Source organism: Grammomys surdaster, unplaced genomic scaffold (genome assembly GCF_004785775.1).
Source record: "Grammomys surdaster isolate TR1022 unplaced genomic scaffold, NIH_TR_1.0 339, whole genome shotgun sequence".
Taxonomy (NCBI): domain Eukaryota; kingdom Metazoa; phylum Chordata; class Mammalia; order Rodentia; family Muridae; genus Grammomys; species Grammomys surdaster.
Genome location: NW_021604758.1, coordinates 920,879 through 948,704, shown reverse-complemented (window position 1 = coordinate 948,704; position 27,826 = coordinate 920,879). Strand labels below are relative to the sequence as shown.

The 27,826-nt window shown below is 51.7% G+C and overlaps 2 protein-coding genes across 3 annotated transcripts in view; both read left to right on the top strand.

The window, feature by feature from the left end:
- The window catches only part of Nectin2 (nectin cell adhesion molecule 2), a 32,807-nt gene extending 19,095 nt beyond the window's left edge, over positions 1 to 13,712 (top strand). The window contains exons 5-9 of one of the 2 annotated variants that reach the window (XM_028778709.1): positions 246 to 394; positions 8,381 to 8,534; positions 10,849 to 10,912; positions 11,066 to 11,152; positions 12,579 to 13,712. In XM_028778709.1, coding sequence (XP_028634542.1) covers positions 246 to 394; positions 8,381 to 8,534; positions 10,849 to 10,912; positions 11,066 to 11,152; positions 12,579 to 12,851 — 727 coding nt within the window. In that variant the 3' untranslated portion in view covers positions 12,852 to 13,712. Of the gene's footprint in view, positions 1 to 245; positions 395 to 4,704; positions 5,441 to 8,380; positions 8,535 to 10,848; positions 10,913 to 11,065; positions 11,153 to 12,578 lie in introns of those variants that run through there. The other variant, XM_028778710.1, reaches the window with a different exon arrangement.
- Positions 13,713 to 14,942: 1,230 nt separating this feature from the next.
- Positions 14,943 to 27,137, top strand: Tomm40 (translocase of outer mitochondrial membrane 40). Its single transcript, XM_028778658.1, has 10 exons — positions 14,943 to 15,010; positions 15,110 to 15,385; positions 16,057 to 16,124; positions 16,663 to 16,755; positions 18,798 to 18,899; positions 18,983 to 19,088; positions 24,702 to 24,824; positions 24,950 to 25,026; positions 25,140 to 25,242; positions 26,586 to 27,137. The coding sequence occupies exons 2-10, from the start codon at positions 15,115 to 15,117 to the stop codon at positions 26,723 to 26,725; spliced, it is 1,083 nt and encodes a 360-aa protein (XP_028634491.1). The 5' UTR covers positions 14,943 to 15,010; positions 15,110 to 15,114; the 3' UTR covers positions 26,726 to 27,137.
- Positions 27,138 to 27,826: the final 689 nt, after the last annotated feature.

Sequence of the window (27,826 nt, the reverse complement as noted above, 5' to 3'; positions counted from 1 at the left end):
CTGGGGTGTGCACCCCTGGCTCTGAAGGAGGAGGGCTGGGGTGTGCATCTCTGGGTCTGATGGAGGAGGACCGATGTGGGCATCCTTGAGTCTGAGCGAGGAGGACTGGGGTCTAGATCCCTGGGTCTGAGGGAGGCGAGTGCCTGGCCTCCCAGGTCTGCAGGAGGGCTGACTGCTGGAGTCTCCAGGACAGCCTGCTCTCCCTGGATGCCTGCTGTGTTACTCACCTCACCCCATACCCTTAGGACCTCGGGCGTCTTCCCAGCCTCCGCAGTGGTTCAGGGCTCTCAGCTACTCGTCCACTCTGTGGATCGAATGGTCAACACTACCTTCATCTGTACAGCCACCAACGCTGTTGGGACAGGTCGTGCTGAGCAGGTCATCCTGGTGCGAGGTAAGGAAGCCTTGTGGTGTTTGAGTTTAAAGCCCAGTGATTTCTCCCTTTGGGGCTTGGGTCCACTTTGGGGTGTCACTGATGCTGTCCTAGGATAAGAGAGAGAGTCAGACCCACCTCTTCTGTCTGCACAAATGAGCATATATATCGTTCAGCTTGTCCATTTTGGTCCGCAGGTGTAGGCTGTGGCCATAGGCTGTAACTGGGGCTGAGAATTCTCTTGAAACCTGGATAGCCAGTCACCCAGATGTAACCCTATATAGTTGGAACAATTGTCACCGAGACACACCGCAAGACAGAGTGACACTGGCCAGGGCCTATGACACGCCACAGGAACCACAAAAGGACGATCCTTAGAGATACCCTTAGCCAGACTTAGTAGAAAGTACAGCAGAAGAATAACAAGTTCAGAGCACACAGGGACTATAGAATTAGTTCTGGTCTAGCCTGGGCCACAGAACAAACTATAATCTCACAAAATAAAATGTAAGAAGAGGCCTAGAGAAATGGCAGTGTTAGAGCCCCGCCGGGAATCCCCCAGTGAGGGGCTTGGTGGAAAAGCATCTGCCTAGCACTTTGAAAACCTTAAGTTCAATCCTCAGTTCCTATACAAAAAAAGAAGACTTAGCAGCACTGGTGTAGGTACCACAGTTTGCCTATGCAAATATATGAATCCGAAGTAGTGGCCCTACCAGGCAGGACCTGAGCCCCTCAGAAGCACAACAAATGGCTTGGAGGGAAAGTGCAAGATAAAGCCAGCCCTGTGATGTGCTTGCTGGACACGCCTTTCTTGAAACACACCCTTGCTGAGACACAACAACTTTTGCTCAGGCACCAAAGGCAAGCTGACTTGCCTGTAGGAACACAGATCCACATTGCTGGTCAGCTCTGAACCCTTGAGACATGTACTCATAACAAAGCAGTGTCCAACAGGGCATAGTTGACATATAGAAACATGCCTTCTCACACACCTGAAGAACATTCCAGAAGATACCTCTACATCCAGAAACTCTATTAGGGAGATTCTTGGGTCACTGGGTCAGCTGCTAAGCAATATGTATTGAGTTTTCCTCTATAAAGAGGGACCCGGCAGGTGCGGACCCCACCTGTGGGCCTCACCTAGCCACACCCCCCTCGCTGATGCATACAAAGACAGCGTGGGGCATCACAAGGCCGAGACAGGGAACGAGTATGTACCTATGTTCCTTTCTCATCTTTTCAGACAGGGTCTGGATATGTAGCCCAGGCTATCTCTGTCTTTGAATCCTCCAGTGTCCACCTCCAAGGGCTGAGGTGACAGTATGTACCGCTGTACCCAGCTTACTTAGCCTCAGCCTTACTTAGTGAATAGTCCACTCTACAGTCAGATGCTCCTGTAGGCGCCGTGCAGAGAGAAATCTTGGTGGGCTGGAGAGATGGCTCAGTGGTTAAGTGTGTGGCTTGCTCTTGCAGAGACTCCCCCCTACCCCCATTTGGTTCACAGCACCCATGTTGAACAGTTAACAACTGCCTGTTAACTCCAACTGCAGAAACACTTCATCTACGGGGACACACACACAGAGGGAGGAAGAGACGACAGAGAGAGAGAGAGAGACAGAGAAAGAGAAATCTTGGGGTGGTCAACTCAAAAAAAATCCACAGTATAAGAAAGACACCAAACTCCCAGAAAGGTAGCCACAGGCCACCTGTCGTGGGACACTATTCCTGGGGAGACGTGAACAAACAGCTACTTGTTCCAAATAGGGAGTCAAGGACAAATCAGTGTGTAGATAGTACCGTAGTCCAGCTGTGGTGGACCTGTGTACTGAGGTTCCTTACAGGAGCAGAAATGACACAAGGACAGCTGCATCACCAATGCCTGCCCCAGCATAGTGACAGCTCGCAAAGCTGGGAGCCTGGAGCACCCTGCACAGCCTGCAGGCAGCTCCCAGGGTAGAGAGTGTTCTTCCCAAGCAGCTCAGTTTATCTGTCTCTCAGTCTCATCCGGGAGGCTTAGCTGCCGTGAGAGTCTCACCTTTCCTTACCTCATGTATGCTTAGAGAGGGAGTACAGTGGTCCTGCATCTCTGGGACTTCCCGTAACCTTTAAGGTGAGTCCCTGGGGATGGAATGTTTTACCTCCCTCTTGACACCCTCTCCCTTAAGATTTCCTCCAAGAGGGGGGTTTTAATTTCAGGGGAAAGTGCCACATGACACCAGTGTACTTGAGGACATCATGACAAAGACAAGCCGAAAATCTCACACCAGAAGAAAAGGGCACACTGAGCACCCCAAGAATCAGTGGCTGAGCCAGGCATGTGACACACACTTAAGACTAGCATTCAGGAAGGCTGCAGAGGCAGGAGGATTAGATAGATGTTCAAGGCCAGCCCTGGCTACTTAGTGAGTCCAGAGCCAGTCTGCAGCCTGAGGACCTGTCTCAGAAAACCAAACAAGCTGGGCATGGCGGCACCCGCCATGCACTCATAGCACCTGCAAGACAGAGGCAGGGGGTTTCTTTGAGTTGGAGGGCAATCTTGTCTATATAGCAAGTTCCAAACCAGCATAATTTAGGGCGGGGGGGTGGGGAGATATAAATCCAATTGGCAGAAGTTGGAGTGGCCAAGTCACACCAGGGAAACTCGGTTTCGGGTCCTGCCGCTCTCCGAGGTGCTGATTTACCACCCACCCAGACACACAGCCTTAGTTCCCACACATTCAGTCTGGCATAAGCATGGCTTTAGATTCTCGACAATAAAAACTATGAGTGGACACGCTGTGCCACATGGCAGACCTCTGTGCAGCCACCTCACAATCCTTGACTCAACTCGCTGACACAGGAATAGACTGTCCAAGCTCCCGAGCCCCTCCCTCACGTCATGGGTGCACCCACATTTCCAGCGAAGCAGCCGGCAGGGACTCACTGACCAGCACTCAGAGAGACCTCATTCCTGCCTCTATGTGGTACTTAGAGACAGACATGCTGTCAAAGTGTCCCTCTGGGGACCACTCACACACACTAGATGCAGGTCCATTTGCCGTGTGCCGTTTGCATAGAACTTGCACGCAACCCCCAGAACTATGACTTTATTTGTATGTTTTTATTATTTTGTCCCTTGGATTTTGGGTTTTATGTGTTGTTTTGAGGCAGGGTCTCACTGTGTAGCTCCAGTTCGTGGGGACCTCCCTCTGTAGACCAGGCTAGCCTTGAAGTCAGAGATCTCCCTGCCTCTGCCTCCTCCTACATGTTGGGATTAAAAATGAGCAATATCTGAATTCAGCACAATACTCTTCTTGAAAAGACTACTCAGAACCTGGGCGTGGTAGCCCAACCCTGCAATGTCCGCACTTGAGAAATAGGTTGCATGGGGCTAGGCAGCTTCTCCTCCTGGCCACCAACAGGCTCGCTGGTCAAGAACTTTCGGGCATCTATTCATGTCTCCCTTATGGGCTGAGGACCATCGTGACAGCCCAGCAGGACTCTTGTGTTGCAAGAAAGGCACCGTGGTGTGCGAGGCTTCAAATCCCTGTACTGTTGATTTCCTTTATATTCCCCTGCCATGGTGGAGCATGTGGGGGTGGGGGGCGCTGTGGGAGGTGAGCATGAGACCGACAGGAAGCAGGGAACAGTAGGAGCAGCAGCGTGATGTGGGGAAGATGAGACCCCAAACCAAGGAGATACACTGACAGGACCGGTGCCTCCGGATACCTCCTCCCATATCCACATTCTGGACCCTAGTGGTAGATAGCAGAGGGGTTCTACCACAGTGGGGATTCTAGTCAGGGGCTCTACCACTGAGCCACGCCCCCAGCCCCTCACTGGGACATTCTAGGCAGGGGCTCTACCACTGAGCCACGCCCCCAGCCCCTCACTGGGGGATTCTAGGCAGGGGCTCTACTGCTGATCATCCGAGGCCCACCAACACTTTTTTCCCTCTGCAGAGTTTTTGAGAGTCTGGAGTCTCACCCGTGGCCCCGGCTAACCTTGATAGCATGGTCCCTTTCCTCACTCTCCCCAGGGCTAGGATGGCAGTCTTGTGCCACCACACCTTGCTATAATCTTTATTTTGGAGGGACGTTATGGGTATAGGTAGCTATCTAGGCAGCATCAGTTGGCAGCCTCTCCTTCTACAGTGCCCTATCCTGAAGTGAAGGGTCATGGATACCCTTTCCTCTTCCTCCTTGCCTTCCTCCTCCCTTCTCCCAGCTAGTCACCTCCTAAGTTCTGGTCTGGTCACTAACCCGTGTTCTGGGTCTCCCCTGTACCCTCACACCCAGATGTGTCCTCTTGACTCCCTCTCCTCTTTTTCTCTCTCCTTCCTTTCTCCTCAGACACCCCCCAGGCCTCCCGAGATGTGGGTCCGCTGGTGTGGGGGGCCGTGGGGGGAACATTGCTGGTGCTACTCCTGGCTGGGGGGTTCCTGGCCTTGATCCTGATGAGGGGGAGGAGGAGGCGGAAGAGCCCTGGAGGAGGAGGAAATGATGGCGACAGAGGATCCTACGATCCAAAGACTCAGGTGTTTGGGAACGGGGGTCCTGTCTTCTGGAGGTCAGCATCCCCTGAGCCCATGAGGCCAGATGGCAGGGAAGAAGAAGAGGAGGAGGAGGAAGAAATGAAGGCAGAGGAAGGCCTCATGCTACCGCCACACGAGTCACCTAAGGATGACATGGAGTCCCATCTGGATGGCTCTCTCATCTCTCGGCGGGCAGTTTACGTGTGACCCCACGACGTAGACACTGGACACATGGAAATGCCAAGTCCCACCCCCACTGCCAACCACACCAATGCCAGCCAGCAGCAATGGCTAGGGACCGGTTGGACTGGTTCTTCTGGGGCACACTGGAGTTGGAAGGGCACCGCCCTGCTTTCAGGATAGAGGACAAGTGGAACCACACACCAGACTCCTATCTCTAGGGCCTCATGGAGTAGGGGACCTCAGGAGCGCCATGGTGCACACTCAGGACTCCTCAGAGCTTGCTTTCGGCCCCAGCCTAGCCCTGGCCCCGAAACACTCAGGAGCTAATAAATGCCTTGTCGGAAAAACTCGGGGTTGTTTGTAATACATCAGACCCCTCTCTTTGTGTCCTGGGGAACACCTGGGTGGGACAGGGACCACTCAGTATGAAGGAAGAAAAAACAGTGGGGGCCCAGATTGGGAGAGGCCACTTGTACTCAACCCTCCTGAAGCTGTGGGGATTTAGAGTGGGGTCTCTGACTTTGAGGCTCTGAGACATGAGCGTGGGAAAGGGGCTTGAACTCTTAGATAACAGGCAGCTGGGAGACCAGACTGGCTTCAGAGCTGAGCTTCCTTAGGAAGAACAAAGCTAGCTGCCTTGGTCCTGGGTCTTAATGACCGGGAGTGGGAGTACAGGGGGTGGGGGGCACACAGGTCCTCTTTCTCTGGTATAGAGGGTCCTAGGAATGGAAGGCAGCTTCTCTCTGTACTCAAGGACCTCAAGGCTATAGAGGCAGGCATCAGGTGTTGGCAATACCCAGATGGCCTCACCTTGATGTCCTCAAAGCAGCCTGTCTGTGGATACTGTCTTCCACCCTCCAAGAAGGGTTTCATTCTGTGGGAGTTATCAGCAATTCTGATGTGTCTCAGTGCGCCCACACCACATATACATATATACATACACACACAACACACAGACACACATACTCAAACCACACACAGATACACCATATGTAAACATGCAGACACACCACACATGTAGACACATATACTCACACACATACATATGTAGAGATAATACCACACATACAACATACACACAGACACGCAACACATCATATACTCACAGGCATATACCACACACACATATACTCACATGTACCCACTGACACACATATACTCACACACATACACACACAGATAATACCACACATGCGACATGCACACAGACACACAACACATCATATACTCACACAGGTATACACCACACACACATATACTCACATACACACACTGACACACATATACTCACACACAACATACAGATACACCACACGTACAACAGGCACACACATGTTCCTCCTCTAGCTAGCAGTCTTTTGACTCTCAGGACGCTAGAGCATTTGCTCCTTAGAGAAGAAGGTGAACTCTATATTTCCCACATCCCTGTGGCCTCCTGGGATACTAGCTAGGATCAGATACCACCTTCTGGGTGGGTGGAGCAGCCAGGAGGCCTGGTCACAAGCACTTCCTCAACCACTAGTCAAAGAGCTCAGGTTACCAAGCCGATGCCTGCCATGCTGGGGATGCAGAAGTGGCCCAGATCACAGAGCCTTGTCCTGTGGGAACATAGCCAGCCAGCAACAAAGGCAGGAAATGCTGAGTGTTTGGGATGGCCGTGTGTAGTGCACACCAGTTAGCCAACACACACACACACACACACACACACACACACACTGGGACCTTCTGGAGGATGCCCAGCTGGAGAACGGATGCTGACTGTACCCCTTGGGCAGCTTCCGCTCCATGTGTGGGAAGCACATTAATTTCATGGAAGACACCTGTAAGGTTTTGAATCCTTGTCTATTCTGAGTGTTCTTGGTGACCCCGCCATGCTCTCAGCCGTGGAGGACAGGGTGGGCAATTTGCTTGACTTGCACACAGATCCCCTCTTACACGCCTGCTGTGTGCCTGACCCAGGACAATGGATGTGGTGAGGAATCAGGCCCGTGTTGCAGGAGCTCCACTATTAAAAAAAAGACATACCGGGGCTGGAGAGATGGCTCAGCGGTTAAGAGCACTGACTGCTCTTCCAGAGGTCCTGAGTTCAAATCCCAGCAACCACATGGTGGCTCACAACCATCTGTAATGAGATTTGATGCCCTCTTCTGGTGTGTCTGAAGACAGCGACAGTGTACTCATAAATAAAATAAATAAATCTTTAAAAAAAAAAAAAAAAAGACATACCAAACAGGATTGGGAAGCCTGGAGCTCTCAGTGCGTCTCCTGATGGGCTGGAAAACATCACCTTCTGATAATAAGGGGTGCTTCCTCCCCCGCCCCCTATCCTCCTCTCTCTTCAGTCCAGCCCAGAACCACTGCTGATCCTGTTTCGTTCTTTTAGGGTGTTTGTTTGTTTGTTTACAACATTCGTCAAATGCTGCAGCTAAGGTTGAACTTGAACCTCTTCCTGCTGCTTCCACCTTGTATGGGGGGGGGGTCGTTTTGTTTGTTTTGGTCTTTGAGATAGTCTTGGCTATGTAGCTATAACTGGCCTGGAACTCACTATGTTGCCCAGGCTGGTTTCATACTCTTGCCAATCCTCCTGTTCCAGCCTCTTGAGTGCTGGAATTGTAGGTGCCTCTAAACTCACAACTGGCTCTTCTTCCTTAAAAGTACCCTGCTTCCCTGTCTGCAATACCCAGAGAACTCAAATGCTCCTTCACAGATAAGCCCTGGCCAACTGGTTCAGTGGGTCCAGCATTCTATGACTTCCTTGCGCCCATCCCTACTTTGTACATGTAGCCAGTTCCATCTTGACATTAGATAGCATCAAATCTGCTTGTTTGCTGTTAGCCAAGGCCAAACTGAGCTACAGGAAACTTCAGCTCCATGAGGGTGGAAATTTCCTGCTTTGAGAACACCTCTACAAAGATCAATGTTCCTGAAATCAGACAGACAGGGTGATTGGATAAAGCCTCTGGCCGTGACTGGGTGGACAAGCAGGGGATGTCCTCAGGCATACATAGAGCACTTGCCTAGCATGCTTGAAGCCCTGCGTTTAGTTCCCAATGCAGCCAAAAGGAAACACACAGGGCTGTTGGTATGGTGGCACATGCCTGTAATGCCTACACTTGGAAGGCAGAGGTACGAATTTATTCTGGTTTACAGAGAGTTCCAGCCAGCCTGGCCTACAGTGTGAGACCCTATTTCAACAAATAAAACAATCATTTTGAAAAGTCTAGCATATGTGGTATCTGAAGACCAGGGCTAGAAGAAGCAGCTGTGAGTTTCTCTCTCATAATGACTCCATGCTGTCTTTGTCCTAACAGAGTCACCCAGCACGGCAGGGGCAGGGGCCACGGGTGGCATCATCGGAGGCATCATCGCTGCCATCATCGCCACCGCAGTGGCTGGCACAGGCATCCTCATCTGCCGACAACAGCGGAAAGAGCAGAGGCTTCAGGCAGCGGATGAGGAAGAAGAGTGAGTGATGGGTCAGGAGGAGGGACGGCAGAGTTGGGGAGCACGGAGTGGGAACCAAAGGAGATTGTTAAGGCAGTATGAGACAAAGAACCTGTCATAAATGAGATGTTAAATGGGGTGATGAGGAAAGAGTGTTCTCTTCTTCATGAGCTGTGAGTGTTAAGAGTCTGTCTCTGAGACGCCGTCATAGCCCAGGTGCCTACCACCTTGTTGCTCCCTAGTGATGGTCACTAGAGCTTCAGATCTTAAGCACTGCTAAATGTGGGAGAGAGAAGTAGGAGGATTAGAAGTTCAAGGTCACGCTTCCTCTGTTACATGAGACTCAAAAAAAAAAAAAAAACAGCAATGAAAAAATAAATAAATGAAAAGTTGTACAGTGGCCAGGGAGATTAGTTGGTTTGTAAGGACCTGAGTTGCATCCCTAAAATCTTTATTGGTGAAGAAAAAAAAAAAAATCATCTCTGTGAGTTCATGATCTGCAGAGTGAGTTCCAGGACAACCAAAGCTACACAGAGAAACCTTTTCTGGGGAAAATAAACAAAAAAAAAACAGATTTATTTTTATTTGGTGTGTTTGCTTGCATGTATGTCTGTATACTACATGAATGCTTGGTATCCAAAGAGGTCAGGAGTTGCCATGTGGGTCCTAGGAATCGAACCAGGGTGCTTTGAAAGAGCAACAAGTGTGCTTAAAGCCATCTCTCCTGTCCTTTATTTATCTTTGTAGTAGGGCTGGTTCCAGCCATGGACCAGGCTGTCCTTGAACTTGGACATCCTCCTGCCTCTGCCTCCCAAGTACTGGGTTTAAAGGTGTGCACCACTACATCACCTGGCTTCTTGTTTACATTTTGTAAAATTTGAATTGTTATGTGTTTGTGCATGTGTGCATACAGGCCTCGGCACGGATGTGGAGGCCAGAGGACTTGTGTATTCTGGGGATAAAACATGTCCTCAAGTTCTCAAGGCTTTTATCTGCTGAGCCAACTTCCTTGCCCACTTGGTTTGTTTTGGTTGCTGGTTTTATTTTTTAAAGATTTATCTTCTTGCTGGGCAGTGGTAGCGCACGCCTTTAGTCCCAGCACTCAGGAGGCAGAGGCAGGTGAATCTCTGTGAGTCTGAGGCCAGCCTGGTCTACAGAGGAAGTTCCAGGACAGGACAGCCAGGGATACACAGAGAAACCCTGTCTCAAAAAGATATATATATATTGTACATATATATATACACAATATATATATATATATGTACAATATATATATAATACAATATATATACAATATATTGTATATGTATATATATTTGTATATATACATATATGTATATATGTATATATATGTGTGTATATATATGTGTGTGTGTGTGTGTATTATTGGTGTTTGTGTCTGTTTCTATATGACCGTATTTTTCTTTGTGTGTGAGTATGTGTTTGTCCCACATACATCTGTGTGTATGACTGTCTCTGTATGTGTGCCCTCTGAGACCAGAAGATGTTTGAGTTACAGGCTGTTGTAAACCCCCTGATGTGAATGCTGGGAACTGAACCTGGGTCTTTCGGAAGGTCAGTCAGTGCCTTAACCACTGAGCCATCTCTCCGGTCCCCTTTATTTAGCCCAAACTGATCTTGAGCTTATGATCCTCTTACATTGGGGTGTGTGTGTGTGTGTGTGTGTGTGTGTGTGTGTTAGTACTATCTTGTTGGAAGTCGGATTCTTTATTTCCATTCTTTGGGTCTCAAGTTGTCAGGCTTAGTGGCAAGCCCCTCACTCATTAAGTCATCTTGCCAGCTCCATTTTGTTTTTTATCTGTGTGTGTCAATTATAGCCTAATCAAGTGTGAGTTACTAAATATGTGCTCATACACAGAGAAGGCAGAGGACAACCTTGGGTGACATTGCCTGGACTTTGTCTGCCTTGATTCGTTTGTTTTTGAAACAGGATCTCACTCTGAGGCACTGGATGGCCTGGAGCTCCTCCTGTAGCCGGGGCTGGCGTTGAACTCAGAGACCTTCCTTAGTAGGAATACGGGTGTGGGCCACACACTTGGCTCACCTGTTTGAAAGAGAATTCTCTGAATTCTGTCCAGAGGGTTCTGGGACTGTGACTCCCTCATGACACTGAGGCAGGGGCAGGGATGGTGCCGAAAACCCCTATAAAAGAACAGCGTTTCCTACCTACCCATCAAGTGGCTAGACTGGCAGCAAGGGCCAGTGACCAGTCCTTTGTTCCTCTGGAGAACCAGAGGCACCTCCTGTAAGAGCAGAAACTGGGAAAGAAGGGCTAACCTCCCACTGATCTGCCTTCTACCCCTGACTCCTGCAGACTGGAAGGACCTCCCTCCTATAAGCTACCCACCCCGAAGGCCAAGCTGGAGGAGCCTGAGATGGTGAGCTGTTCCCCTAGAGTTCAAGCTACCCTGCCTCCATATCGGCCTTCCTCCCTGGGGTCAAGCTGAGAGAGGGCTGTTGGCCTGGGACGGGGCTGGCTGGGAGCGGCAGCCATGAGGGTCCTGGCTTACCCTTGTTGTGTCTTTCCACAGCCCTCTCAACTCTTCACTTTGGGGGCCTCAGAGCACAGCCCAGTGAAGACGCCATACTTTGATGCCGGGGTCTCTTGTGCTGATCAGGTGGGAGCTTCTGCATAGACCAGGGTGGGCTTAGGGGGTGGCTTAAGGGTTAAGGGTCAAGGTTGGGTAGAGTTGAGTGATGTAGAGAATATGAGTTGCCCAGGGCTGTGCCTGCAGTGGAGATACCACCACAGAGCCATTCCCCTGGAGCCCTCCTCTATGACAGAGACACCATAGACTATCTCCTTGGTGGTCAAGAGTCAAATAAGGAGGCCAGAGCAGCCTGAGAGATCTGATTGGCACTCAAGGTTAAATAAAGTAACTATTGAGGTCAGAGCCGTGCACCGTAGCTCCACCCTGGGATCCCAGAACAAGAGAAGATGAGAGAAGAGACTCACCAGAAATTCAAATCACAGTGCCTTCAACCAACCATGGCTACAAGGCTAGCCTGAGCCCCAGAGTGAGATTTTGTTTCAAAATCACCAAGAAAAGCAGCAGGATTGTTGACCCAGCAGTTTAGATCTTGCTGTGTCATGAGGACCAGAGTTGTGTTTGAGTCACATACTAGGCATCTTCCCAGTGCCCGTGTTTCCAGCTTTAAGGGACCAGATACTCTCCTCTGGCTTCTACACAAATAGTAGTACACACACACACACACACACACACACACAAATATTTCCAAAACTCTAGAAAAAAAGCCCAAAGCCAAGCCCGGTATGGGGTACACACCTGTAATCTCAGTATCTGAGGCAGGACTGCCATGTTTGGATCCAACCTATGCTACCTAGTGAGACCTTGTGTAAAAAAAAAAAAAAAAAAAAAATCAGATCACAACAGTACACACTTCTCATCCCAACATGAAGGACATGAAGGCGATGGAGGCTGGAGGGTCAGGAGTTCAAGGTCACCCTTGGCTACAGAGAACACATTGAGTTACATTAGACCTCTTCTCCAAACACACAAAAAGATTGAGGTCAGGCTCGGGTTATAAGTTGGTTGGTCTCATTTTGTTTGTTTGGTTTTTTTTCGTTTTTTTTGGGGGGGGTGTTTTGGGGTGTTTGTTTGTTTGTTTTTATGCCCAGCATGCACAAAGCCCTAGGTTCAATCCCCAGCATTTTGTAATTATGGCAGCCCAAACCTGTGTGATTCTAACACTCAGGAGGTTGAGGCAGAACACTTGGAGACTGAGGCAGGCAGATCTGGCCCGCTAGAACAGCCAGAGCTACATAAAAAGAAAAAGAGAGAGACACACACACAACAGAGGTCAAATGTTCTTGGTTAAGGACTGGGTTTCAGAGGTCAAAGAGGAACGCTGAGACAGAGTAAGGAGTCAGTGCTGGGCTTGGGTTAGGAGTGACTGCACCCAGAAGTTTGGTCCAGGGAGAAAGGATGACAGTGGTGTTGGATCTGACTGGTGGGAGGCAGATCTGGGATGCCATCCTGAGACTGAGGTGACCTTAACATCTTGCGTGCTCCCCACTGCTAGGAGATGCCTCGGTATCACGAGCTGCCCACCCTGGAAGAGCGGTCAGGGCCTCTGCTGCTGGGGGCTACAAGCCTGGGACCTTCTCTTCTGGTGCCTCCAGGACCCAATGTTGTGGAGGGGGTTTCCCTGAGTCTGGAAGATGAGGAGGAAGATGAGGAGGAGGAAGACTTTCTGGATAAAATCAACCCTATTTATGATGCCCTGTCCTATCCTAGCCCCTCTGACTCCTACCAGAGCAAAGACTTTTTTGTGTCACGGGCCATGTATGTGTGAGGGGGGCACAGGGGCTCTGACCTCTCACCTTTCACCCTTGACCCCTCAGCTTTCCACCAGTGATCTAGGACACTTTGACTTCCAGGCAGGCCATCGACAGCTATCACCCATGCAGTCCACCTGTGACTTCCTAGTGGCTCCACCAGGACATCCAACCTATGATTTCTGAGGCAGGCAAACCTGCATAACTGGAAACCTGGGAATTTTATCTCCCGAGGCAGAGAGCTCAGAATATCCTTCTGCACCACCTGTGACCCCCTCAAGGACTCCTAAGACTGTGACCCTTTGACCATGGCACTCACCGAACACATATCTCAACTACCCTGAAAGTCCCAAAGAATTCCGGACCTTGCACTTGTCCTCAGGCAATAGAATCCCAACAGATAGATATGCAAGAACAGGATCAGGGGCTCTCTGCTGCTCAGACTTGAGCCCTCCAGGCAGCAGCAGCTCATCTGATCCCTCCCCACCCTGCTCCCCAAAGGTGAAAAGGAGAGGATTCCCCAGTATAAGGTAGGACCTCCCCATCTCCACCCACTCCTGCAGGCAGGAATCTCAGGGTTCACACCCTCTCCTCATCGCCCAGCACCCCAGTTCCTGTCTCCAGAGCATGAATTCCAGATCCAGTGCTGGAGGGGAGAGCTTAATGCAAGTGTGCCTTGCCACCCCCCAAGTTTGGGAGAATCTACTCTTATCTTGAAGACTACTGAATTCTTTTAACCCCTGTCCAGTGAGATGAGACCTACACATCCCTCGTTAGGGGATGGTGTGTGCGTGTGTGATGGAGAATCTGGGCATCTGGGTTGGGAATATTATTTTGTAAGCATTTCCTACATAATATGAGTTTATACTTTGATAAAAGTCTTGTGTTTTCTGTTAGAAGTGAAGGGAGTGGGGTAGCACGTGAGGGAAAGGAAGGAGGGGCTGGTGCTTGAAGGTATTCGTGACCTATCTGTCAATCCAGAACAGATTCCCCTCCCTCCCAAAAAAGTCAAAAGATGTCCCAGAAACTAATGAATTATAAGCAAAACTGCATCAACTAAAACAAAAACGGTAAGTATGCAAGAGGTGCCCAAGGTCATGAGGCAAATAATATTTTCAAAGAAGCCCCCAAGGCATGATAGGTAATGTAGCTAAACGAATGAGCCAGAGGCAAAGAGATAAGCAACCGGAGCCGTGGGCATAATGAGTAATAGCCAGAAGATTCCAAGACGATTAATTAGAGAAAGGCCAGAAGGATGGGAAAAGTGAACAGTCAGAAACGGGCTGAGCCGAGTCTAGGGACTGAAGCGCGATGAATGGGCGAATGAATGCTGGGTAATGGGAAAGGAATGAATGGGCCAAAGATAGAAGCCACAGTGACGCAAGGAGCAGACGGCATGATGGGTAAAAAAGGGGGGTTCGAGGCAGCTGTTGCGGTAAAGGAGAAAGCGGGCATTGTGGGTAGGTAGATGCGGGCCAATTTTCACAAAACTGGTTTGAAACTTTCCCGAGGCACTGTGGGAAGGGGCAGCACTTCCGGCTTTCCGGTCAGAGACCCTGCCTCTCCACCGCGGTGCCTGTTGGGACTCGAGACCTGACCTTGCTGCCTAGCAGCGTCTGCAGCGCAACCCATCTCTACCGATGCCCTTTGACCCTGGCACTTTAGCCAATGAGAGAACTATCACAATACGTCACCAGGGTCGGCCCACTAGAAATACTGTAGCCAATTAGAATGGGAGATGAGCCAAAGTCCGCCAATGGTCACGGCATTTTCTGGGGCGGGTCTCCGCGCCTCCAAAAGGAGGGCGGGGCAATGAGCAAGTAGGCGTTACAATGCGTGTGATATCGACAAATAGCGAACTAGCTCCAGCCCGCGGCGTCGCGAACCAATGGACACGGGATATACGAGCCAATAGGAAAGTAGAGGAAGCTGCCCTGACTGATTTCGTCTACGAACCAATAGAAATGGGTGTTTCAACGAGAAGGGTGGGACTTCCTTCCAACTCTCCAATAGAATGTCCTTCTTCTAGGGTGGTGGGCGGATCTCAGAGGACACCGAACCAATAGGTTCCATGGGGCGGGGAAACAGCGGCGGCGGCGGCAGCGGGTTCGGTTGCGCATAGCGCACGGGGTAGGAGCGGAGCCCAGGCCGGGAACAGGCGCCGCAGCCGCCGCCAGTGAGAACGGAGTCTGCGTTGGGTGGGAAGTGCCTGAGGTTGCATCCGGGGGTGTGCGTGTACCCCCTGACCCCTGCCCTCTGACCTTTCCCCTCGCAGATACCATGGGGAACGTGTTGGCTGCTAGCTCTCCGCCCGCAGGGCCACCACCGCCTCCTACGCCGTCCCTCGTGGGGCTACCGCCGCCGCCTTCGCCGCCAGGTTTCACTCTGCCGCCGCTCGGGGGCGGCCTGGGCACTGGGTCAAGCGCTGGCCGCGGTTCAGAACGGACTCCCGGGGCTGCGGCCAGCGGCGCTGCGGCGGCCTCGGACGATGGGAGCTACGGCTGCCTACCCAACCCGGGGACGTTCGAGGAGTGCCACCGGAAGTGCAAGGGTGAGGGGTGCCCGGCCCGAATAGCTCCAGGGAAAGGGAAAGGACCCCCGGAGGATTGGCGCGCATCGTTGCAATCCTTGAACAGAACGTTAGGAGCTGAGGATAAGATGGGGCGGTGGGACCTTGAACTTGGTGCTCGGAACTGCGATCAGATGTTGAACTCCTTGGGGAAGAATGCCACTGCAGAAGGGAGAAGTCTTAGGGTACTGAGAGCTAGCGGACCAACCCCACCAAGACTCAGTAGTGTGATCAAGAAGGGAATTATAGCCCAAGGTCACGGTGTCAAGAGGTGTTCCCCAATGTTCTCCCAAGGGGTTCAACCCAAGGATCCTAGCCTAGGATCATTTTGACATTTTGATTATAAGAGGGGTACATCCTTACTCTTGATATTCAAATATGTGTTAACTTACTAAATACTGACAACTGTGTGGTGACAACTGTAAGCAGGAGAAGTTTGGCAAGAAAGTGAGTTTCCTGTTTCTTAAGTTCAGGTGATTGCACTGGGTTTAAAACATACACAGGACCTGGCATCATCCAGTAGGCCAAGGTTCCTCTAGTGCTGAGATTGGTTGGTTGGTTGGTTGGTTGGTTAGTGAGATATGGGTCTCTGGGGGAATGGATAGGGGATGGGAGGAAAAGGATATGGGGTGTGACAGCATCTCTCTTCGCAGAGCTGTTTCCCGTTCAGATGGAAGGTGTCAAACTTACAGTCAACAAAGGGTTGAGCAACCGTTTCCAGGTAAGCCTTTCTGGTGCCTTAACCCTCCAGAGGTCACAATAGCCATACCTCTCCATGCATACAGATCCCCTCACTCGCTTGAAGGCTTGGGCTTTTGGGTAGGTAGAACATTCCAATAGCACTCTAGTGGTACCACTGGCCAAGGCAGAGGCAGGAAGACCTTACTCTCCCCCCCACCACCACCAGCATGGCATGCATCGCAAGCCCCTGTATCAAAGTGTAGAAGGCAAACTAACAGTAAGGCTCACATATTCCAGGGTGACTTCTCGGGGTGGGAGAGTTGGGGTTTAGGGGTCCAGAATTCTTACCCTATAAAGTCAATCAGGAATGCAGATGGTGAGTGTGGGGCCCGCCTTGGACCCACTTTTCTCACCAGTAACCTTTAATCTCATCCAGTCAGGCCTGGTGTTTGTTGGAACCCTGGGCATTGATGCTGCTCACCATGGCCTGCCACCCAGTGTTCACTCCCTGTCCCCACACCACTAGTTTTCATCCCCCAGCCATCACCAAGACCCCACTGCCCACTCTTTTCTCCCAGGTGACCCACACAGTAGCCCTCGGAACCATTGGGGAGTCCAACTACCACTTCGGGGTCACATACGTGGGAACAAAGCAGCTGAGTCCCACAGAGGTAAGGTTCCTTTAGTCATTCTAGTATCTGTGAAGGAAATCCAGTGGCCAGGTGACAGACTCAAGGGGTTCAGGTTCGAAGGGGAGGAGGTGAGCAGGTGAACAGCCGAAGGCTGTGGAGGTGTTGGGACATAGGTGATTCCTTCCTGTTGCAATATCCCTAACACACTGTTCTTTGTCTGGTCCTGGGCTGGGTTTTGTCTGGGTGATCCTGGGGCTTGGGGGACAACTTAGTGATGACCAGGATGCTTGGAACCAGATATCTAGAATATCAAGCTCTTTGCTTGGGTGTTCTCTAGGGGGCGCTAGAGAGCCAGAGAAATTTGTTGAGGGAGAAACAGGGTCAGATGGGTGCTTCAGGTATGTTCCTCAGACATGGATAGTGAGATGTGGAGCTGGGTGGGGTAGGAGGTGTAGGTCTGAGTTAGAGCTCTCCTTATGTTACCTATGGGATTTTCTTGGTGTTTTTGGAGATTCTGAGTTGTGGCTGAGGATGGTCTTAAACTGTCAGTCCTCCTGCCTTTCCCTCCCCTGAGTGCTGGCATTGCAGGCATAAGCCATCATGCTCCGTTTTATCTGATGCTGGGTCTCAACCTGGACATACTAGACAAGCATTTGCAGTGACTGAACTGGACCCTTAGCACTCGTTTGTGTGGAGTAGCATGTGTGCGGGTGCAAAAGACAGGCTGGGACATTGGATCTGAAAGCTCACTGCCTAGGCTTCGACGGGCTGCCGACCGAGCCCACAGCACCCACTGTCTCTACAGGGTTAGAATGGCAGGCATGTGCAGCCATCCATGATACTTATACCATGTGATGCATGTGCCAGGGATTTGAACATGGGTTCTGATGCTTGCATGCAGGAGTGCTCTTAGCTAGTTCATACCTAGCCAAGCCCTTCCTGGACTCAAACTCTCTATGTAAGCATGTTTCCAGGCAGGAAAGGCTTGAGCTGTACTCAAAATTGCGTTTGGGGTGGGGGGGCTGTGGAAGACAGAGGACAACTTCTTTCCCTTCTTTCCACCTTGTGTGCTCTGGGGCTGGGACTGCTGTCCTCGGGCTTGGTGACAAGCACATTTACCCTTCCTACTGCACCGTCTTGTCGGCCCCTTGAGGCCTGTTTTGAAGAATGGAGCAGCCGGTGGGTATCTAAGAGTCAAGGCTGGACCTAGCTTACTTAGAAATGCTGAAGTGTGGACAGCAAATGGCCTCTGAGGAGTTGGAGAGGAAGTATGCTATTGTGGCAGGGAAGACAGGCAGTAGGAACAGAAGGCCACCATGGAGGTCATGTGTTGTCAGTCAGGAAGCAGAGCCTGCTCAAACCCAGCTGTGGCAGAAGGATGAGGAGTTCAAGGCCACATAGCAAGACTGACTTCCATAAATGAATTAACATACAAGCCAAAGTGCAGGCGGATGGTGCAGACCTGTAGTCCAGCCCTCAGGAGGTCGTGAGCATACTAGTGGCGTAGCTGCTGTGGTGACTAGCCAGTGCAGGTAGTCAGGCTCATAAGCTACGGTCACCTGGGGAGACGAATGTCAACTGAGAAAATGCCACCAGCAAATTGGGGCCACTTTCTAGAATGACGATGGATATGGAGGCCCGGGCTCACTGTAGGCAGTGCTGCACCCCCGGGCTGGTCATGGGTGCGTGAGAAAGGCTGAGCAAGCCAGTAAGGTGCACCCGTCCATGGCTCAGCACCTGCCTCTGGGAGTTCCTGCCCTGATTCCCTCCCTCCCTCCCTCCCTCAGTAACAGGCTGTAGTATAGAACTATAAGCTGAAGGAAGTCTTTGCTACCCCAGTTAGCTTTTGGTCCTGGTGTTTATCTGAGCAATAGAAACTCTAGTTAAGATAGATAGTTTTAGGATCCCCCGAGCGGCAGGAAACCCTGTCTCTCAAAAAAAAAAAAAAAGACTGCCTAGCTGTGGAGTTCACAACCCCGTAGCTCCGGGGGCAGGTGAGTGCGGTGTGAGCACTGAGTGGGCCTCATGCTGGAGGCGATGCCCGCATGATCGTGACCTCTGACCCTCCCTCTGTCCCACAGGCGTTCCCCGTGCTGGTGGGTGACATGGACAATAGTGGCAGCCTCAACGCACAGATCATCCACCAGCTGAGCCCAGGACTCAGGTCCAAGATGGCCATCCAGGTGAGCCTGCGTGGATGTGGCCCACGACCCTCACAGGTGCTCCCTCCCTCATCCACAGTCCTCACACTGCCCCTCTCCCACAGACCCAGCAGTCCAAGTTCGTGAACTGGCAGGTGGATGGCGAGTACCGCGGCTCCGACTTCACGGCTGCTGTCACCCTGGGCAACCCAGATGTCTTGGTGGGTTCAGGTAAGAGGTGGGGGGCTCACTGGTGCTCATGAAGCCGTGACCCAGGCCCCCTCTCCCCACGAGGCACATGGCTTTGCCTCTGAGAGGTGGCAGGGGAGGAGTGGCCTGAGAACCTTGGGGGCTGAGACAGCTTGTGGTCCCAACACTCATGGGTTGAGGTGGGGCAGCCTGAGCTGTGAATCCCTCTCAAAAAATAAAATAAAAGGCTAACCACAACGTCAGGTGTGACTACACCTGTAATCTCAGGACTGGGAGGGTCAAAGACAGGTGTTAGATCCCTGTCGGGGACAAGTACCTACCTTTTTTTTTTTAACTTTATTTGATGTGTATGTTTGCACACGCACACACATGTGCACGCACTTGAAGCCTGCCTAGTGCCCTCAGGCCAGCAGAGTGTTTCCAATCCCTTGAGGCTGGAATTACAGACTGCTGCGAGTTGCCTTGTGGGTGCTGGTAATATCTAGATCTTCTGAAAGAGCTGTCAGTGCTAACCGCTGGGCCATTGTGACCTGGCAGAACGTGCCTTTAAGCTCGGCACTAGAGAGACCGAGGCACTGGATCTCCTGAGTTGAAGGCCAGCCTGGTCTGCATAGTGAGACTGTCTCTGAAATAAAGGAAGAAATCTGGGCATGGTGATGTGGTGATACAAACTTGTCATTCCAATACTCAGAAGACTGGTGCAAGAAAGGCCAGCCTTCCCTTTGAGTGTTCAGTTGGTGTGGTCAAACACCATGGCCAGTGCCACAGTGGGAAGGCTGAGTTTGTTTGGGCATCTAGGTCCAGAGGGTGAGAGTTTGTCCTGGCAGTGGAACATGACAACAAGTGGCAGGCCTCGCAGCAGAAGCAGGAAGCAAAGCGAGAGAGACCACTGGAAGTGACACTGGCTTTGAGACTTCAGAGTCTGTCCCCAGTGGCGGATTTCTTCAAGCAGGCCATGCCCAGGTCTCTCCAAACAGTACCACCAAGGGATGCAAGTGTTACAATGCCTGAGACTATGGGGGCTTCTCATTCCGACCACCACACCTGGTCTACGTAGCTAGGGAAACCTGTTTCCCCAAGGAAAGCGGTAAAATGGAGTGTGAAGGTAGAGATGGCGTGGAGCACCATGGTAAACTTCCTGGATTTCATCCTTGTGGAGCAAAAGGATACAGTGCCATCAGGCAGTGACCATCGTTGGGGGACACAGTTCAGCCCTGGGCTGCTGCTGTCTGCTCAGCCATGTGCACCCTAGTGACACTGGTGATGCGTGGTGGACTCTCGCTCTCTAAGGTCAGGTCTGTCCAGAGTACTAGGTGATGGAACTGTTTTTAGTATACCTACCTGTGGTACTTGGACTTGGGTTTTGGTCATGGAACAGGGCACAAGATGGCCATGTACAGACAGATAAGACAGGCCAAGACGGATACTGATGCCAGGCAGTGGTGGCGCACGCCTTTAGTCCCAGCACTTGGGAGGCAGAGGCAGGTGGATTGCTGAGTTCGAGGCCAGCCTGGTCTACAGAGTGAGTTCCAGGACAGCCAGGGCTACACAGAGAAACCCTATCTCAAAAAAAAAAAAAAAAAAAAAAGACGGGTACTGATGACTCTGGCCATGTGGCCCTCTGCACTTCTCTCTGTTCCTTCTTCCAGGTGTGCAGGAGTTACTGATCACCTGTCTAACTGTCCACTGAGTGCAAGCCTATCCCATGGGGTGTGTTTAAGCGTTGACAATGAAGGACCTGAGTTCTTGCCTGGCTTTCTCCCCGGGGGGGGGGGGGGGGGGGTATAGTTAGAGTATACAACTCTACCTGGCAAATATGTATTTTATCCCCAAAACAAATATTCATACAGCGCATGCATGTGTTACTACTAGGATAAGTCACACATGAAGGAAATTCAAATAATTGAACACTTTCTGGGTAGGTGAGTGGAAGTTTTTTCCATTCAGGGTTTCTCTGTGTAGCCCTGGCTGTCCTGGAACTCACTCTGTAGACCTGGCTGGCCACCTCAAATTCAGAGATTCCCCTGCATTTGCCTCCCAAATAGCAGAATTAAAGGTGTGTGCCACCACTACCCAGCAACTGATTGCAGCTTTGTTTTTTGACTTTGTTTATCATTGTGTGTCACTATGTGGAAGTCAGAGGACAACTCTCGGGAGTGAAATTTGTCCTTTCACTGCAGATACCCAGGAATGGTAGTCAGTTGTGTGGCTTACACAACAGCCTCTATTTAATCACTGAGAACTTCTAGCAGGGCCACATCTTTACTGGAGTGGGCTAGACAGCTTCTCCAAAATGCCAGTGCCTCACCCAAGAAGTGAGAAGAGGAAGGCCTTGGTTTTGGTTGTTGTTTTGTTTTTTTAAAAGGTATTCCTGGCATGTCAGGGATGAGAAAGTCTCTGGTGGAACACAGAGCATCCTGCTCTCGGGGGAGCCAGCCTGCACATCTGCTTAGTGCCTGGTGCTCATCCAAGATGCTGTCAGACAAGCCAGTGTAGCTACACACGCCTTTAGGACAGCCAGGGCTACACAGGGAAACCCTGTCTCCGAAAAAAAATAAAAATAAAACTTGTCAGCCTTGATCAGGCTGGGTTCTGGTGGGACCTCACAGCCTGCCTGAGGCCTGCGCTTACCTGGGCTCTACGAATCTTCAGTTCTCAGTTTGGATGATTCTAGTCCCTGTGAGCCACTTCTGTTAGTCCATTTGTTTGAAGAACATGATTTTGTTGATCACTTCTGAAGTGCCAGGCTTTGTGTTACTCGTTTATCTGTTGGCAGTGGAAACATGGCAACCAGTGCCTTGGTATGCATGCTAGGCAGACTCTCCACCACTGTGCCCCAGCCCCTCACTGGGGGATTCTAGGCAGGGCTCTATCACTGAGCCATGCCCCCAGCCCCTCACTGGGGGATTCTAGGCAGGGGCTCTACCACTGAGCCACGCCCCCAGCCCCCCACTGGGGGATTCTAGGCAGGGGTTCTTCTACCGATGGGCTGACTCCACTACAAATTAATTCAGGCATTTCTGGGCTTTCAGCTTTAGGACGTGACTTTGGCCAGGCTGTTCTTGGATAGGTGGTGTGTAGCCATATGTAGACAGGCTATCTGAAACATTTTCATACATTGCAGGAAGACCTCATTTGGGAACTGCTGCTGTATTCAAAACTCCCCTGGAGACCAGTGTCACTAAGCATAGTAGTAAAGGCTGGGCATCCAAAGCCGCCTGTGATAGAGGTTAGAGTCAAGCTGGAAGCTGCTGGGGCATTGCACATGGAGGGCTGGGGCGAGGCTCAGTGATAAAGCCCTACCTGCTGACCCTAGACCTTGCCTAGCACATACAGAGCCCTCTATTAAGTTCCTAGCAACCAACTGACCAAAGTGGGCAGAGGAGCACACCCCAAATCCCAGTGCTCAAGAGGCAGGAACCTGGAGGATTTCACCTCCAGGGTCATCCTGGGCTAGTTAGTGAGCGAATTCCACATGAGCTTTGATTGGGCTTGTGGCTCAGCCTAGCTGAGCTTGGTGGCTCACACAGGCAGAAGAATCCCCACAAGTTCTGATCTGTCTAGGATTGCACAGAGTGAAAACAGCAGTCACAGCAACAGAGCAGGGTGGGTGGACGGCAGGGCTGAGCAAGTCAGGCACTTGCTGGCACACCTGACTTCTTGAATTTCCTTCCCTGGGACATCTGGAAAGATACCAACTCCACAAGTTGTCCTCTGACCTATGCACACCTGTGTGCTTGCACAAGCACCTGCACGTGCTTGCACAATTACTGGTGGAGTGGGTGTGCCATCTTGAATAGAAGACAGTGGCACACTTCAATAATCCAAACTACTTAGCAGGCCAAGGCAGAAGGATCATCCCAACTTGGAGGCTAGCCATAGCTCCAAAGCAAGATCCTTTGTTGTTTATTGGAATGGGGTCTCTCCATGTGGTCCTAGCTTTCCTGGAGCAAAGTGTGTAGAGCGAGCTGGCCCAGACTCTCAGAGACCCATTTCTGGCTCATGTTGGTGAGGCCCACCTGGCATAAGAATACATTTTTGAAAAGATTATAAATAGGTCAGGTCCTAGAGAGGTGGTGGGAGCACTGGCTTGTTTTCCAGAGGACCCGTGTTTAATTTCAAGTACCTGTATGTCTGCTCACAATTGCTTATGACTCCAGTTCCAGACAGTTCAGTGTCCTCCACTGTCCTCTGTGGGCACCAGGCGTCACAGAGACATAGGTGCAGGCAAAACACCCATTACATGTAAATGCAGAGGAAAAACCCTTTAAGCCATAATAAGATCAAAGTTAGGCTATGGTGATACTTCTAACCTGGCTATATGTTGGGCTGGAGCAGGGCCGTGTACTCAAGGTAGGCCTGGGCCACAAAGCGAGGTGCTGACTCAGAAAATGCCCCCACAAACTCCTAAGAGGAACCATTGTAATTCAGGAGAGGACTGGGTGTGGCAGGTTGACCAGGAGTCCTTGGTGGCTGGCTCTGTTTCTGTGCTGGGGCTGACCCGTAGGTCACCACAGTCTATTGAGGAGCCCGGATATTCATTAAACACTGGCAGACTATGGAGGTCCTCGGTTTACTGTTCTGAGATAACCTCTGTGGCTGTGAGATCTGTGGGTAGAGAAATGGCTTTCTCGGAGCAGTGGTGACCCAAGGTTAAAGGTTGAGATGCACTTGGGGTTGGCTTAGCCCCTGTAGCTGTGGGTGGGGGAAGGGACTTCTGCCTTGCAGTTGCTATCTGTAGAACTCATAGGACCGAGGCTCTCAGTTTCCTCTTAGTTACATGAGTTAATACTGGTGATTGAGATGATCCTGTCCTAAAGCCAGTGGTCCCCTGCTCCCTGAGGGGACATTCACACTGGCCTCTGAGCCTCCGAACCCACGGCACCTGCTTCTGTCCTAGCCATAGTCAGACTTCTGGGAACACACCCACCCAGGCCCTGGCCGCGAGCTCTGGGCCATGCCTCACACATTGTGGGAAGCAGGGAGGACTTGCTTCTTTGTACGAACTGCTTCACAAGTAGTCTTGCCCACTATTCTCCCAGATGTGCCTTGGGAAAGTTTTTCCAGACATGCTATGGCCTGGCACTCTCTCAAGTGTGGGATCCCAGGTGTGGTTCTTCATTCCCACTCGTGGGAGGACACACACACACACACACACACACACACACACACACATGCTGCCTTAGCAAGCCTCTCTGCCCACCTGGCCGGCCTTGGGGGTCCTCCCCAGGAACTCTGCTCTTTGCTTCTGGGCTATTCCAATCTTTGGGTTTTTACTTTTCTTTTTTCTCCCCTCTCCCCATTCCAGGGGTAGAATTCAGAGGCATATACAGGCCAGGCAACTCTGCCGTCGAGCCATGCCTCTAGTCCCACCCTCCCCAGTTCCCTGTCTTGCCTTTAAACCAGAGTGGCTCAGAGCTTTGGGCTTGTGATGTAGAGGGGCCTGCTTCGCCATGTTCTGTTGAAGGGTGGCTTGCCTCTGTTCTCCCTTTGGGAGGTCATAGCCCAGGAGACAGACGCAGGGCAAGGGAGAACTGCTTGAACTTCTGTGAGGTATAGCAGACAGGAGCTGCTGCGGGGGTAAGGCTAGGCTTGGTCAGGGCTGGCGAGTCTGACCATCCTCTCCTCCTGCAGGAATCCTCGTGGCCCACTACCTCCAGAGCATCACACCGTGTCTGGCCCTGGGTGGGGAGCTTGTCTACCACCGGCGGCCTGGAGAGGAGGGCACTGTCATGTCTCTAGCTGGGAAATACACACGTGAGCCTGGGGCGCACTGAGGGAGGAGGCTGTGGTCTGTATCTCAGGGCGAGAGGGAAGAGAGTGGGATTGCCAGATGCCCACATCCCTTAATACCTAGTCCTCACCCAACTCTGCTCTCCTAGTGAACAACTGGTTGGCTACAGTAACGCTGGGCCAGGCAGGCATGCATGCGACGTATTACCACAAAGCCAGTGACCAGGTGAGCTGGAGGGAGCGCCTAGCTGTGAGTTCCAGGCTGGGTTTGCTGGTGCTGTCGGTATGCCCAGGAGTCCTGATGGGCAGCTAATGTGTGCTGGGCCCTCCCTCCTCCAGCTGCAGGTGGGTGTGGAGTTTGAGGCCAGCACCAGGATGCAGGACACCAGTGCCTCCTTTGGGTATCAGCTGGACCTGCCCAAGGCCAACTTCCTCTTCAAAGGTAAGGAAGGCCTCGGTTTCCCTCCTGGGAAACAGGCCAGATATGACTCAGCTGTGTCTGTGGTAGAGGCCATGTGAAATAGGTTGAAAGTATGCTACGGGAGTGGGGTTGGGAGCTTTGTACACCTCCAAATTACTCAGGGAGGCTTGTCGCACGGTGGGGCTCCTACCCTGGCCCGTAGTGGATCTTGGGCCCATGCTTTAAAACCTCTCCTCCCGTTCCTGGCCTTCCCCACGCACTCTTGCCATACTTGGGTTGCTTCTATTGCTGTGATGAAACACCATGATGGCAAACAGCGTCGGGAGCAAAGAGTTGATGTTGGGTTACAACTCAGATCACATGCTTATCACTGAGGAAAAGATGGGGCGGGACTCAAAGCAGGAAACTAAAGACAGGCTGACAGAGAAGGTTGTGGAGGAGTGCCGCTTGCTGCCATGTTTCTTTCTTTCTTTTTTTTTTTTTTTTTTTGGTTTTTCGAGACAGGGTTTCTCTGTGTAGTCCTGGCTGTCCTGAAACTCACTCTGTAGACCAGGCTAGCCTCGAACTCTTGAACTCAGAAATTCACCTGCCTCTGCCTCCCAAGTGCTGGGATTAAAGGCGTGCGCCACCACCGCCCGGCTGCTGCCATGTTTCTTATGGCTTCCTTAGCCTGCTTTTCTATCCTCAGGACCATTAGCCCAGGGTGCCCCGCTGAAAGCTATCTGGATACTCCCACATCTGTCACTAAGAAAGTGCCCTCCCTGTAGGCTTGCCTGCTGCCCTAGCTCAGGAGACACTCCTGTTGAGGTTCCCTCAGGTGGATCTCTTGAGATCGAGGCCAGCCTGATCTATGGAACGAGTTCTGGGACAGCCAGAGCTACACAGAGAAACCCTGTCTCGAAAAACAAAAAAAGAATAAGTGAAAACAATGACTAGCTTGTATAACTAGCTAGAACAGGTTGGGAAACAGACTGCAGGCATCTGGGGCGTGATGGCCAGGTTCAGAACCTCGTTCTGGGCAATAACGTGGGTTGTCAAACCTAGGTGGTGCTGAGCCTTAGGGGACTGTTGTGACCCCAGCAGCCTTCCCTGCGGTTGGGCCAGGCCAACTGAGGCCAGCCCTGCTGCCTCCATCCCGGTTATCCCTTACCTAAAGACAGAGCTAAGCTCGAGCCCAACGCAGGCGACATTAGCCTGTGTGTTCATGGAAGCCACCATTCCAGGGACTCCAGAACTAGAGAGGAACAGTCCCCAAGGAGCTGCTTCACAAGTGACAGGACATATACTAACCAGTCTGTTGTGGCACAGACGTGGGGACCAGACACAGCGAGCCACCCAGTCTCTGCCCCATTCTTGGCCCACAGGCTCTGTGAACAGTAACTGGATCGTGGGTGCCACGCTGGAGAAGAAGCTTCCGCCCTTGCCCCTGACACTGTCCCTCTGCGCCTTCCTGAACCACCGCAAGAATAAGTTCCTGTGTGGCTTCGGCCTCACCATCGGCTGAGCCCTCCTGTCCTTCCTCTGCAGACCACCGCTGGGCCGGCTGCCCTCCCCTCCTCTCCCTCTCTCTTGGGGTTGGGGCAGTGGGAAGGAGGGGATCTACCCCATGCCCCAGGATCCCCAGCGCCGGGGCACAGAGTCCAGGGGCCCTGGAGTCCCGGAGGGAGTTCTGGGATCTGAAGGGCATTCGATTGTGAGCGCCCATGCCGAGGCGCAGAGGCGGCACAGTACACGCTCAGGAAGGAAAGACTTGATGTCCCCGTCCTCCTGAGGGCAGCGGCAGCAGAGGAGCGCCGGGCCGCCTGTCACTTTCCCCTCCACCCCTCCATAGAAATCATGTTTATAAGTTATGGAAAACCGGGACATTTTACAGAAAAAAAAAAACTTAAACAAAAAATACACATGGAAAAAAAAAATAGGATCTGGGAGGCCTTGGTTTTCTCCAGTTGTTGACGTGGTGGCCAGCAGGCGGCGCTGGAGGGCAGAGCGCAGCAGCGCCGAGCGTTTTAGAGACCGCTTGGCCAGGCGTGGTCACACCCTCTGCTCTTGGGACTTACGCTCTCGGAACATCATAGGCCTGGCCTCAGCAGGAGGGTGGCTCCAGGTCACTCGCCCCTGTGCAGACTGGCCCCAAGAGCTGGCAGAGGACTTTGTCTCTGCAAACAGGGTGGGGGCAGGGAGATGGAGCTTAGGAGCCTCCCTGTCCCAAAAAGGGCTGAGGTGATAGCCTGAGCTGACTTTCTTCCAGTGGGAAGGTCAGAGGTCTCGGAAACTTCAGGAAGAAACCAAGTTCCTGGATGTTCAGCACAATAAGGAAAGTAACTCGGGGGAGGAAGGGGCCCTAGGACCTTCCCAGGCTGAAACAGGAAATGTGAAGTTTTGTTTTGTTTTTTTAATTCTGTTGAAGATGTAACTCTGGGCCTCACGTGTCAGGCAGGTGCCAGGTTACTAAAGTGCTTTTCCATGGGGCTGCATTCCAGCCCCTGCTCTGATGTGTGTGAACGGCCTCAGATTGGGCCCTGCATTCTCATCTCCTCGTGGCACCCCACGGGAAGAAAAGACTCAAGATGAACTGCTCAGTGTCCCTCCAGACAGCCACACTGAA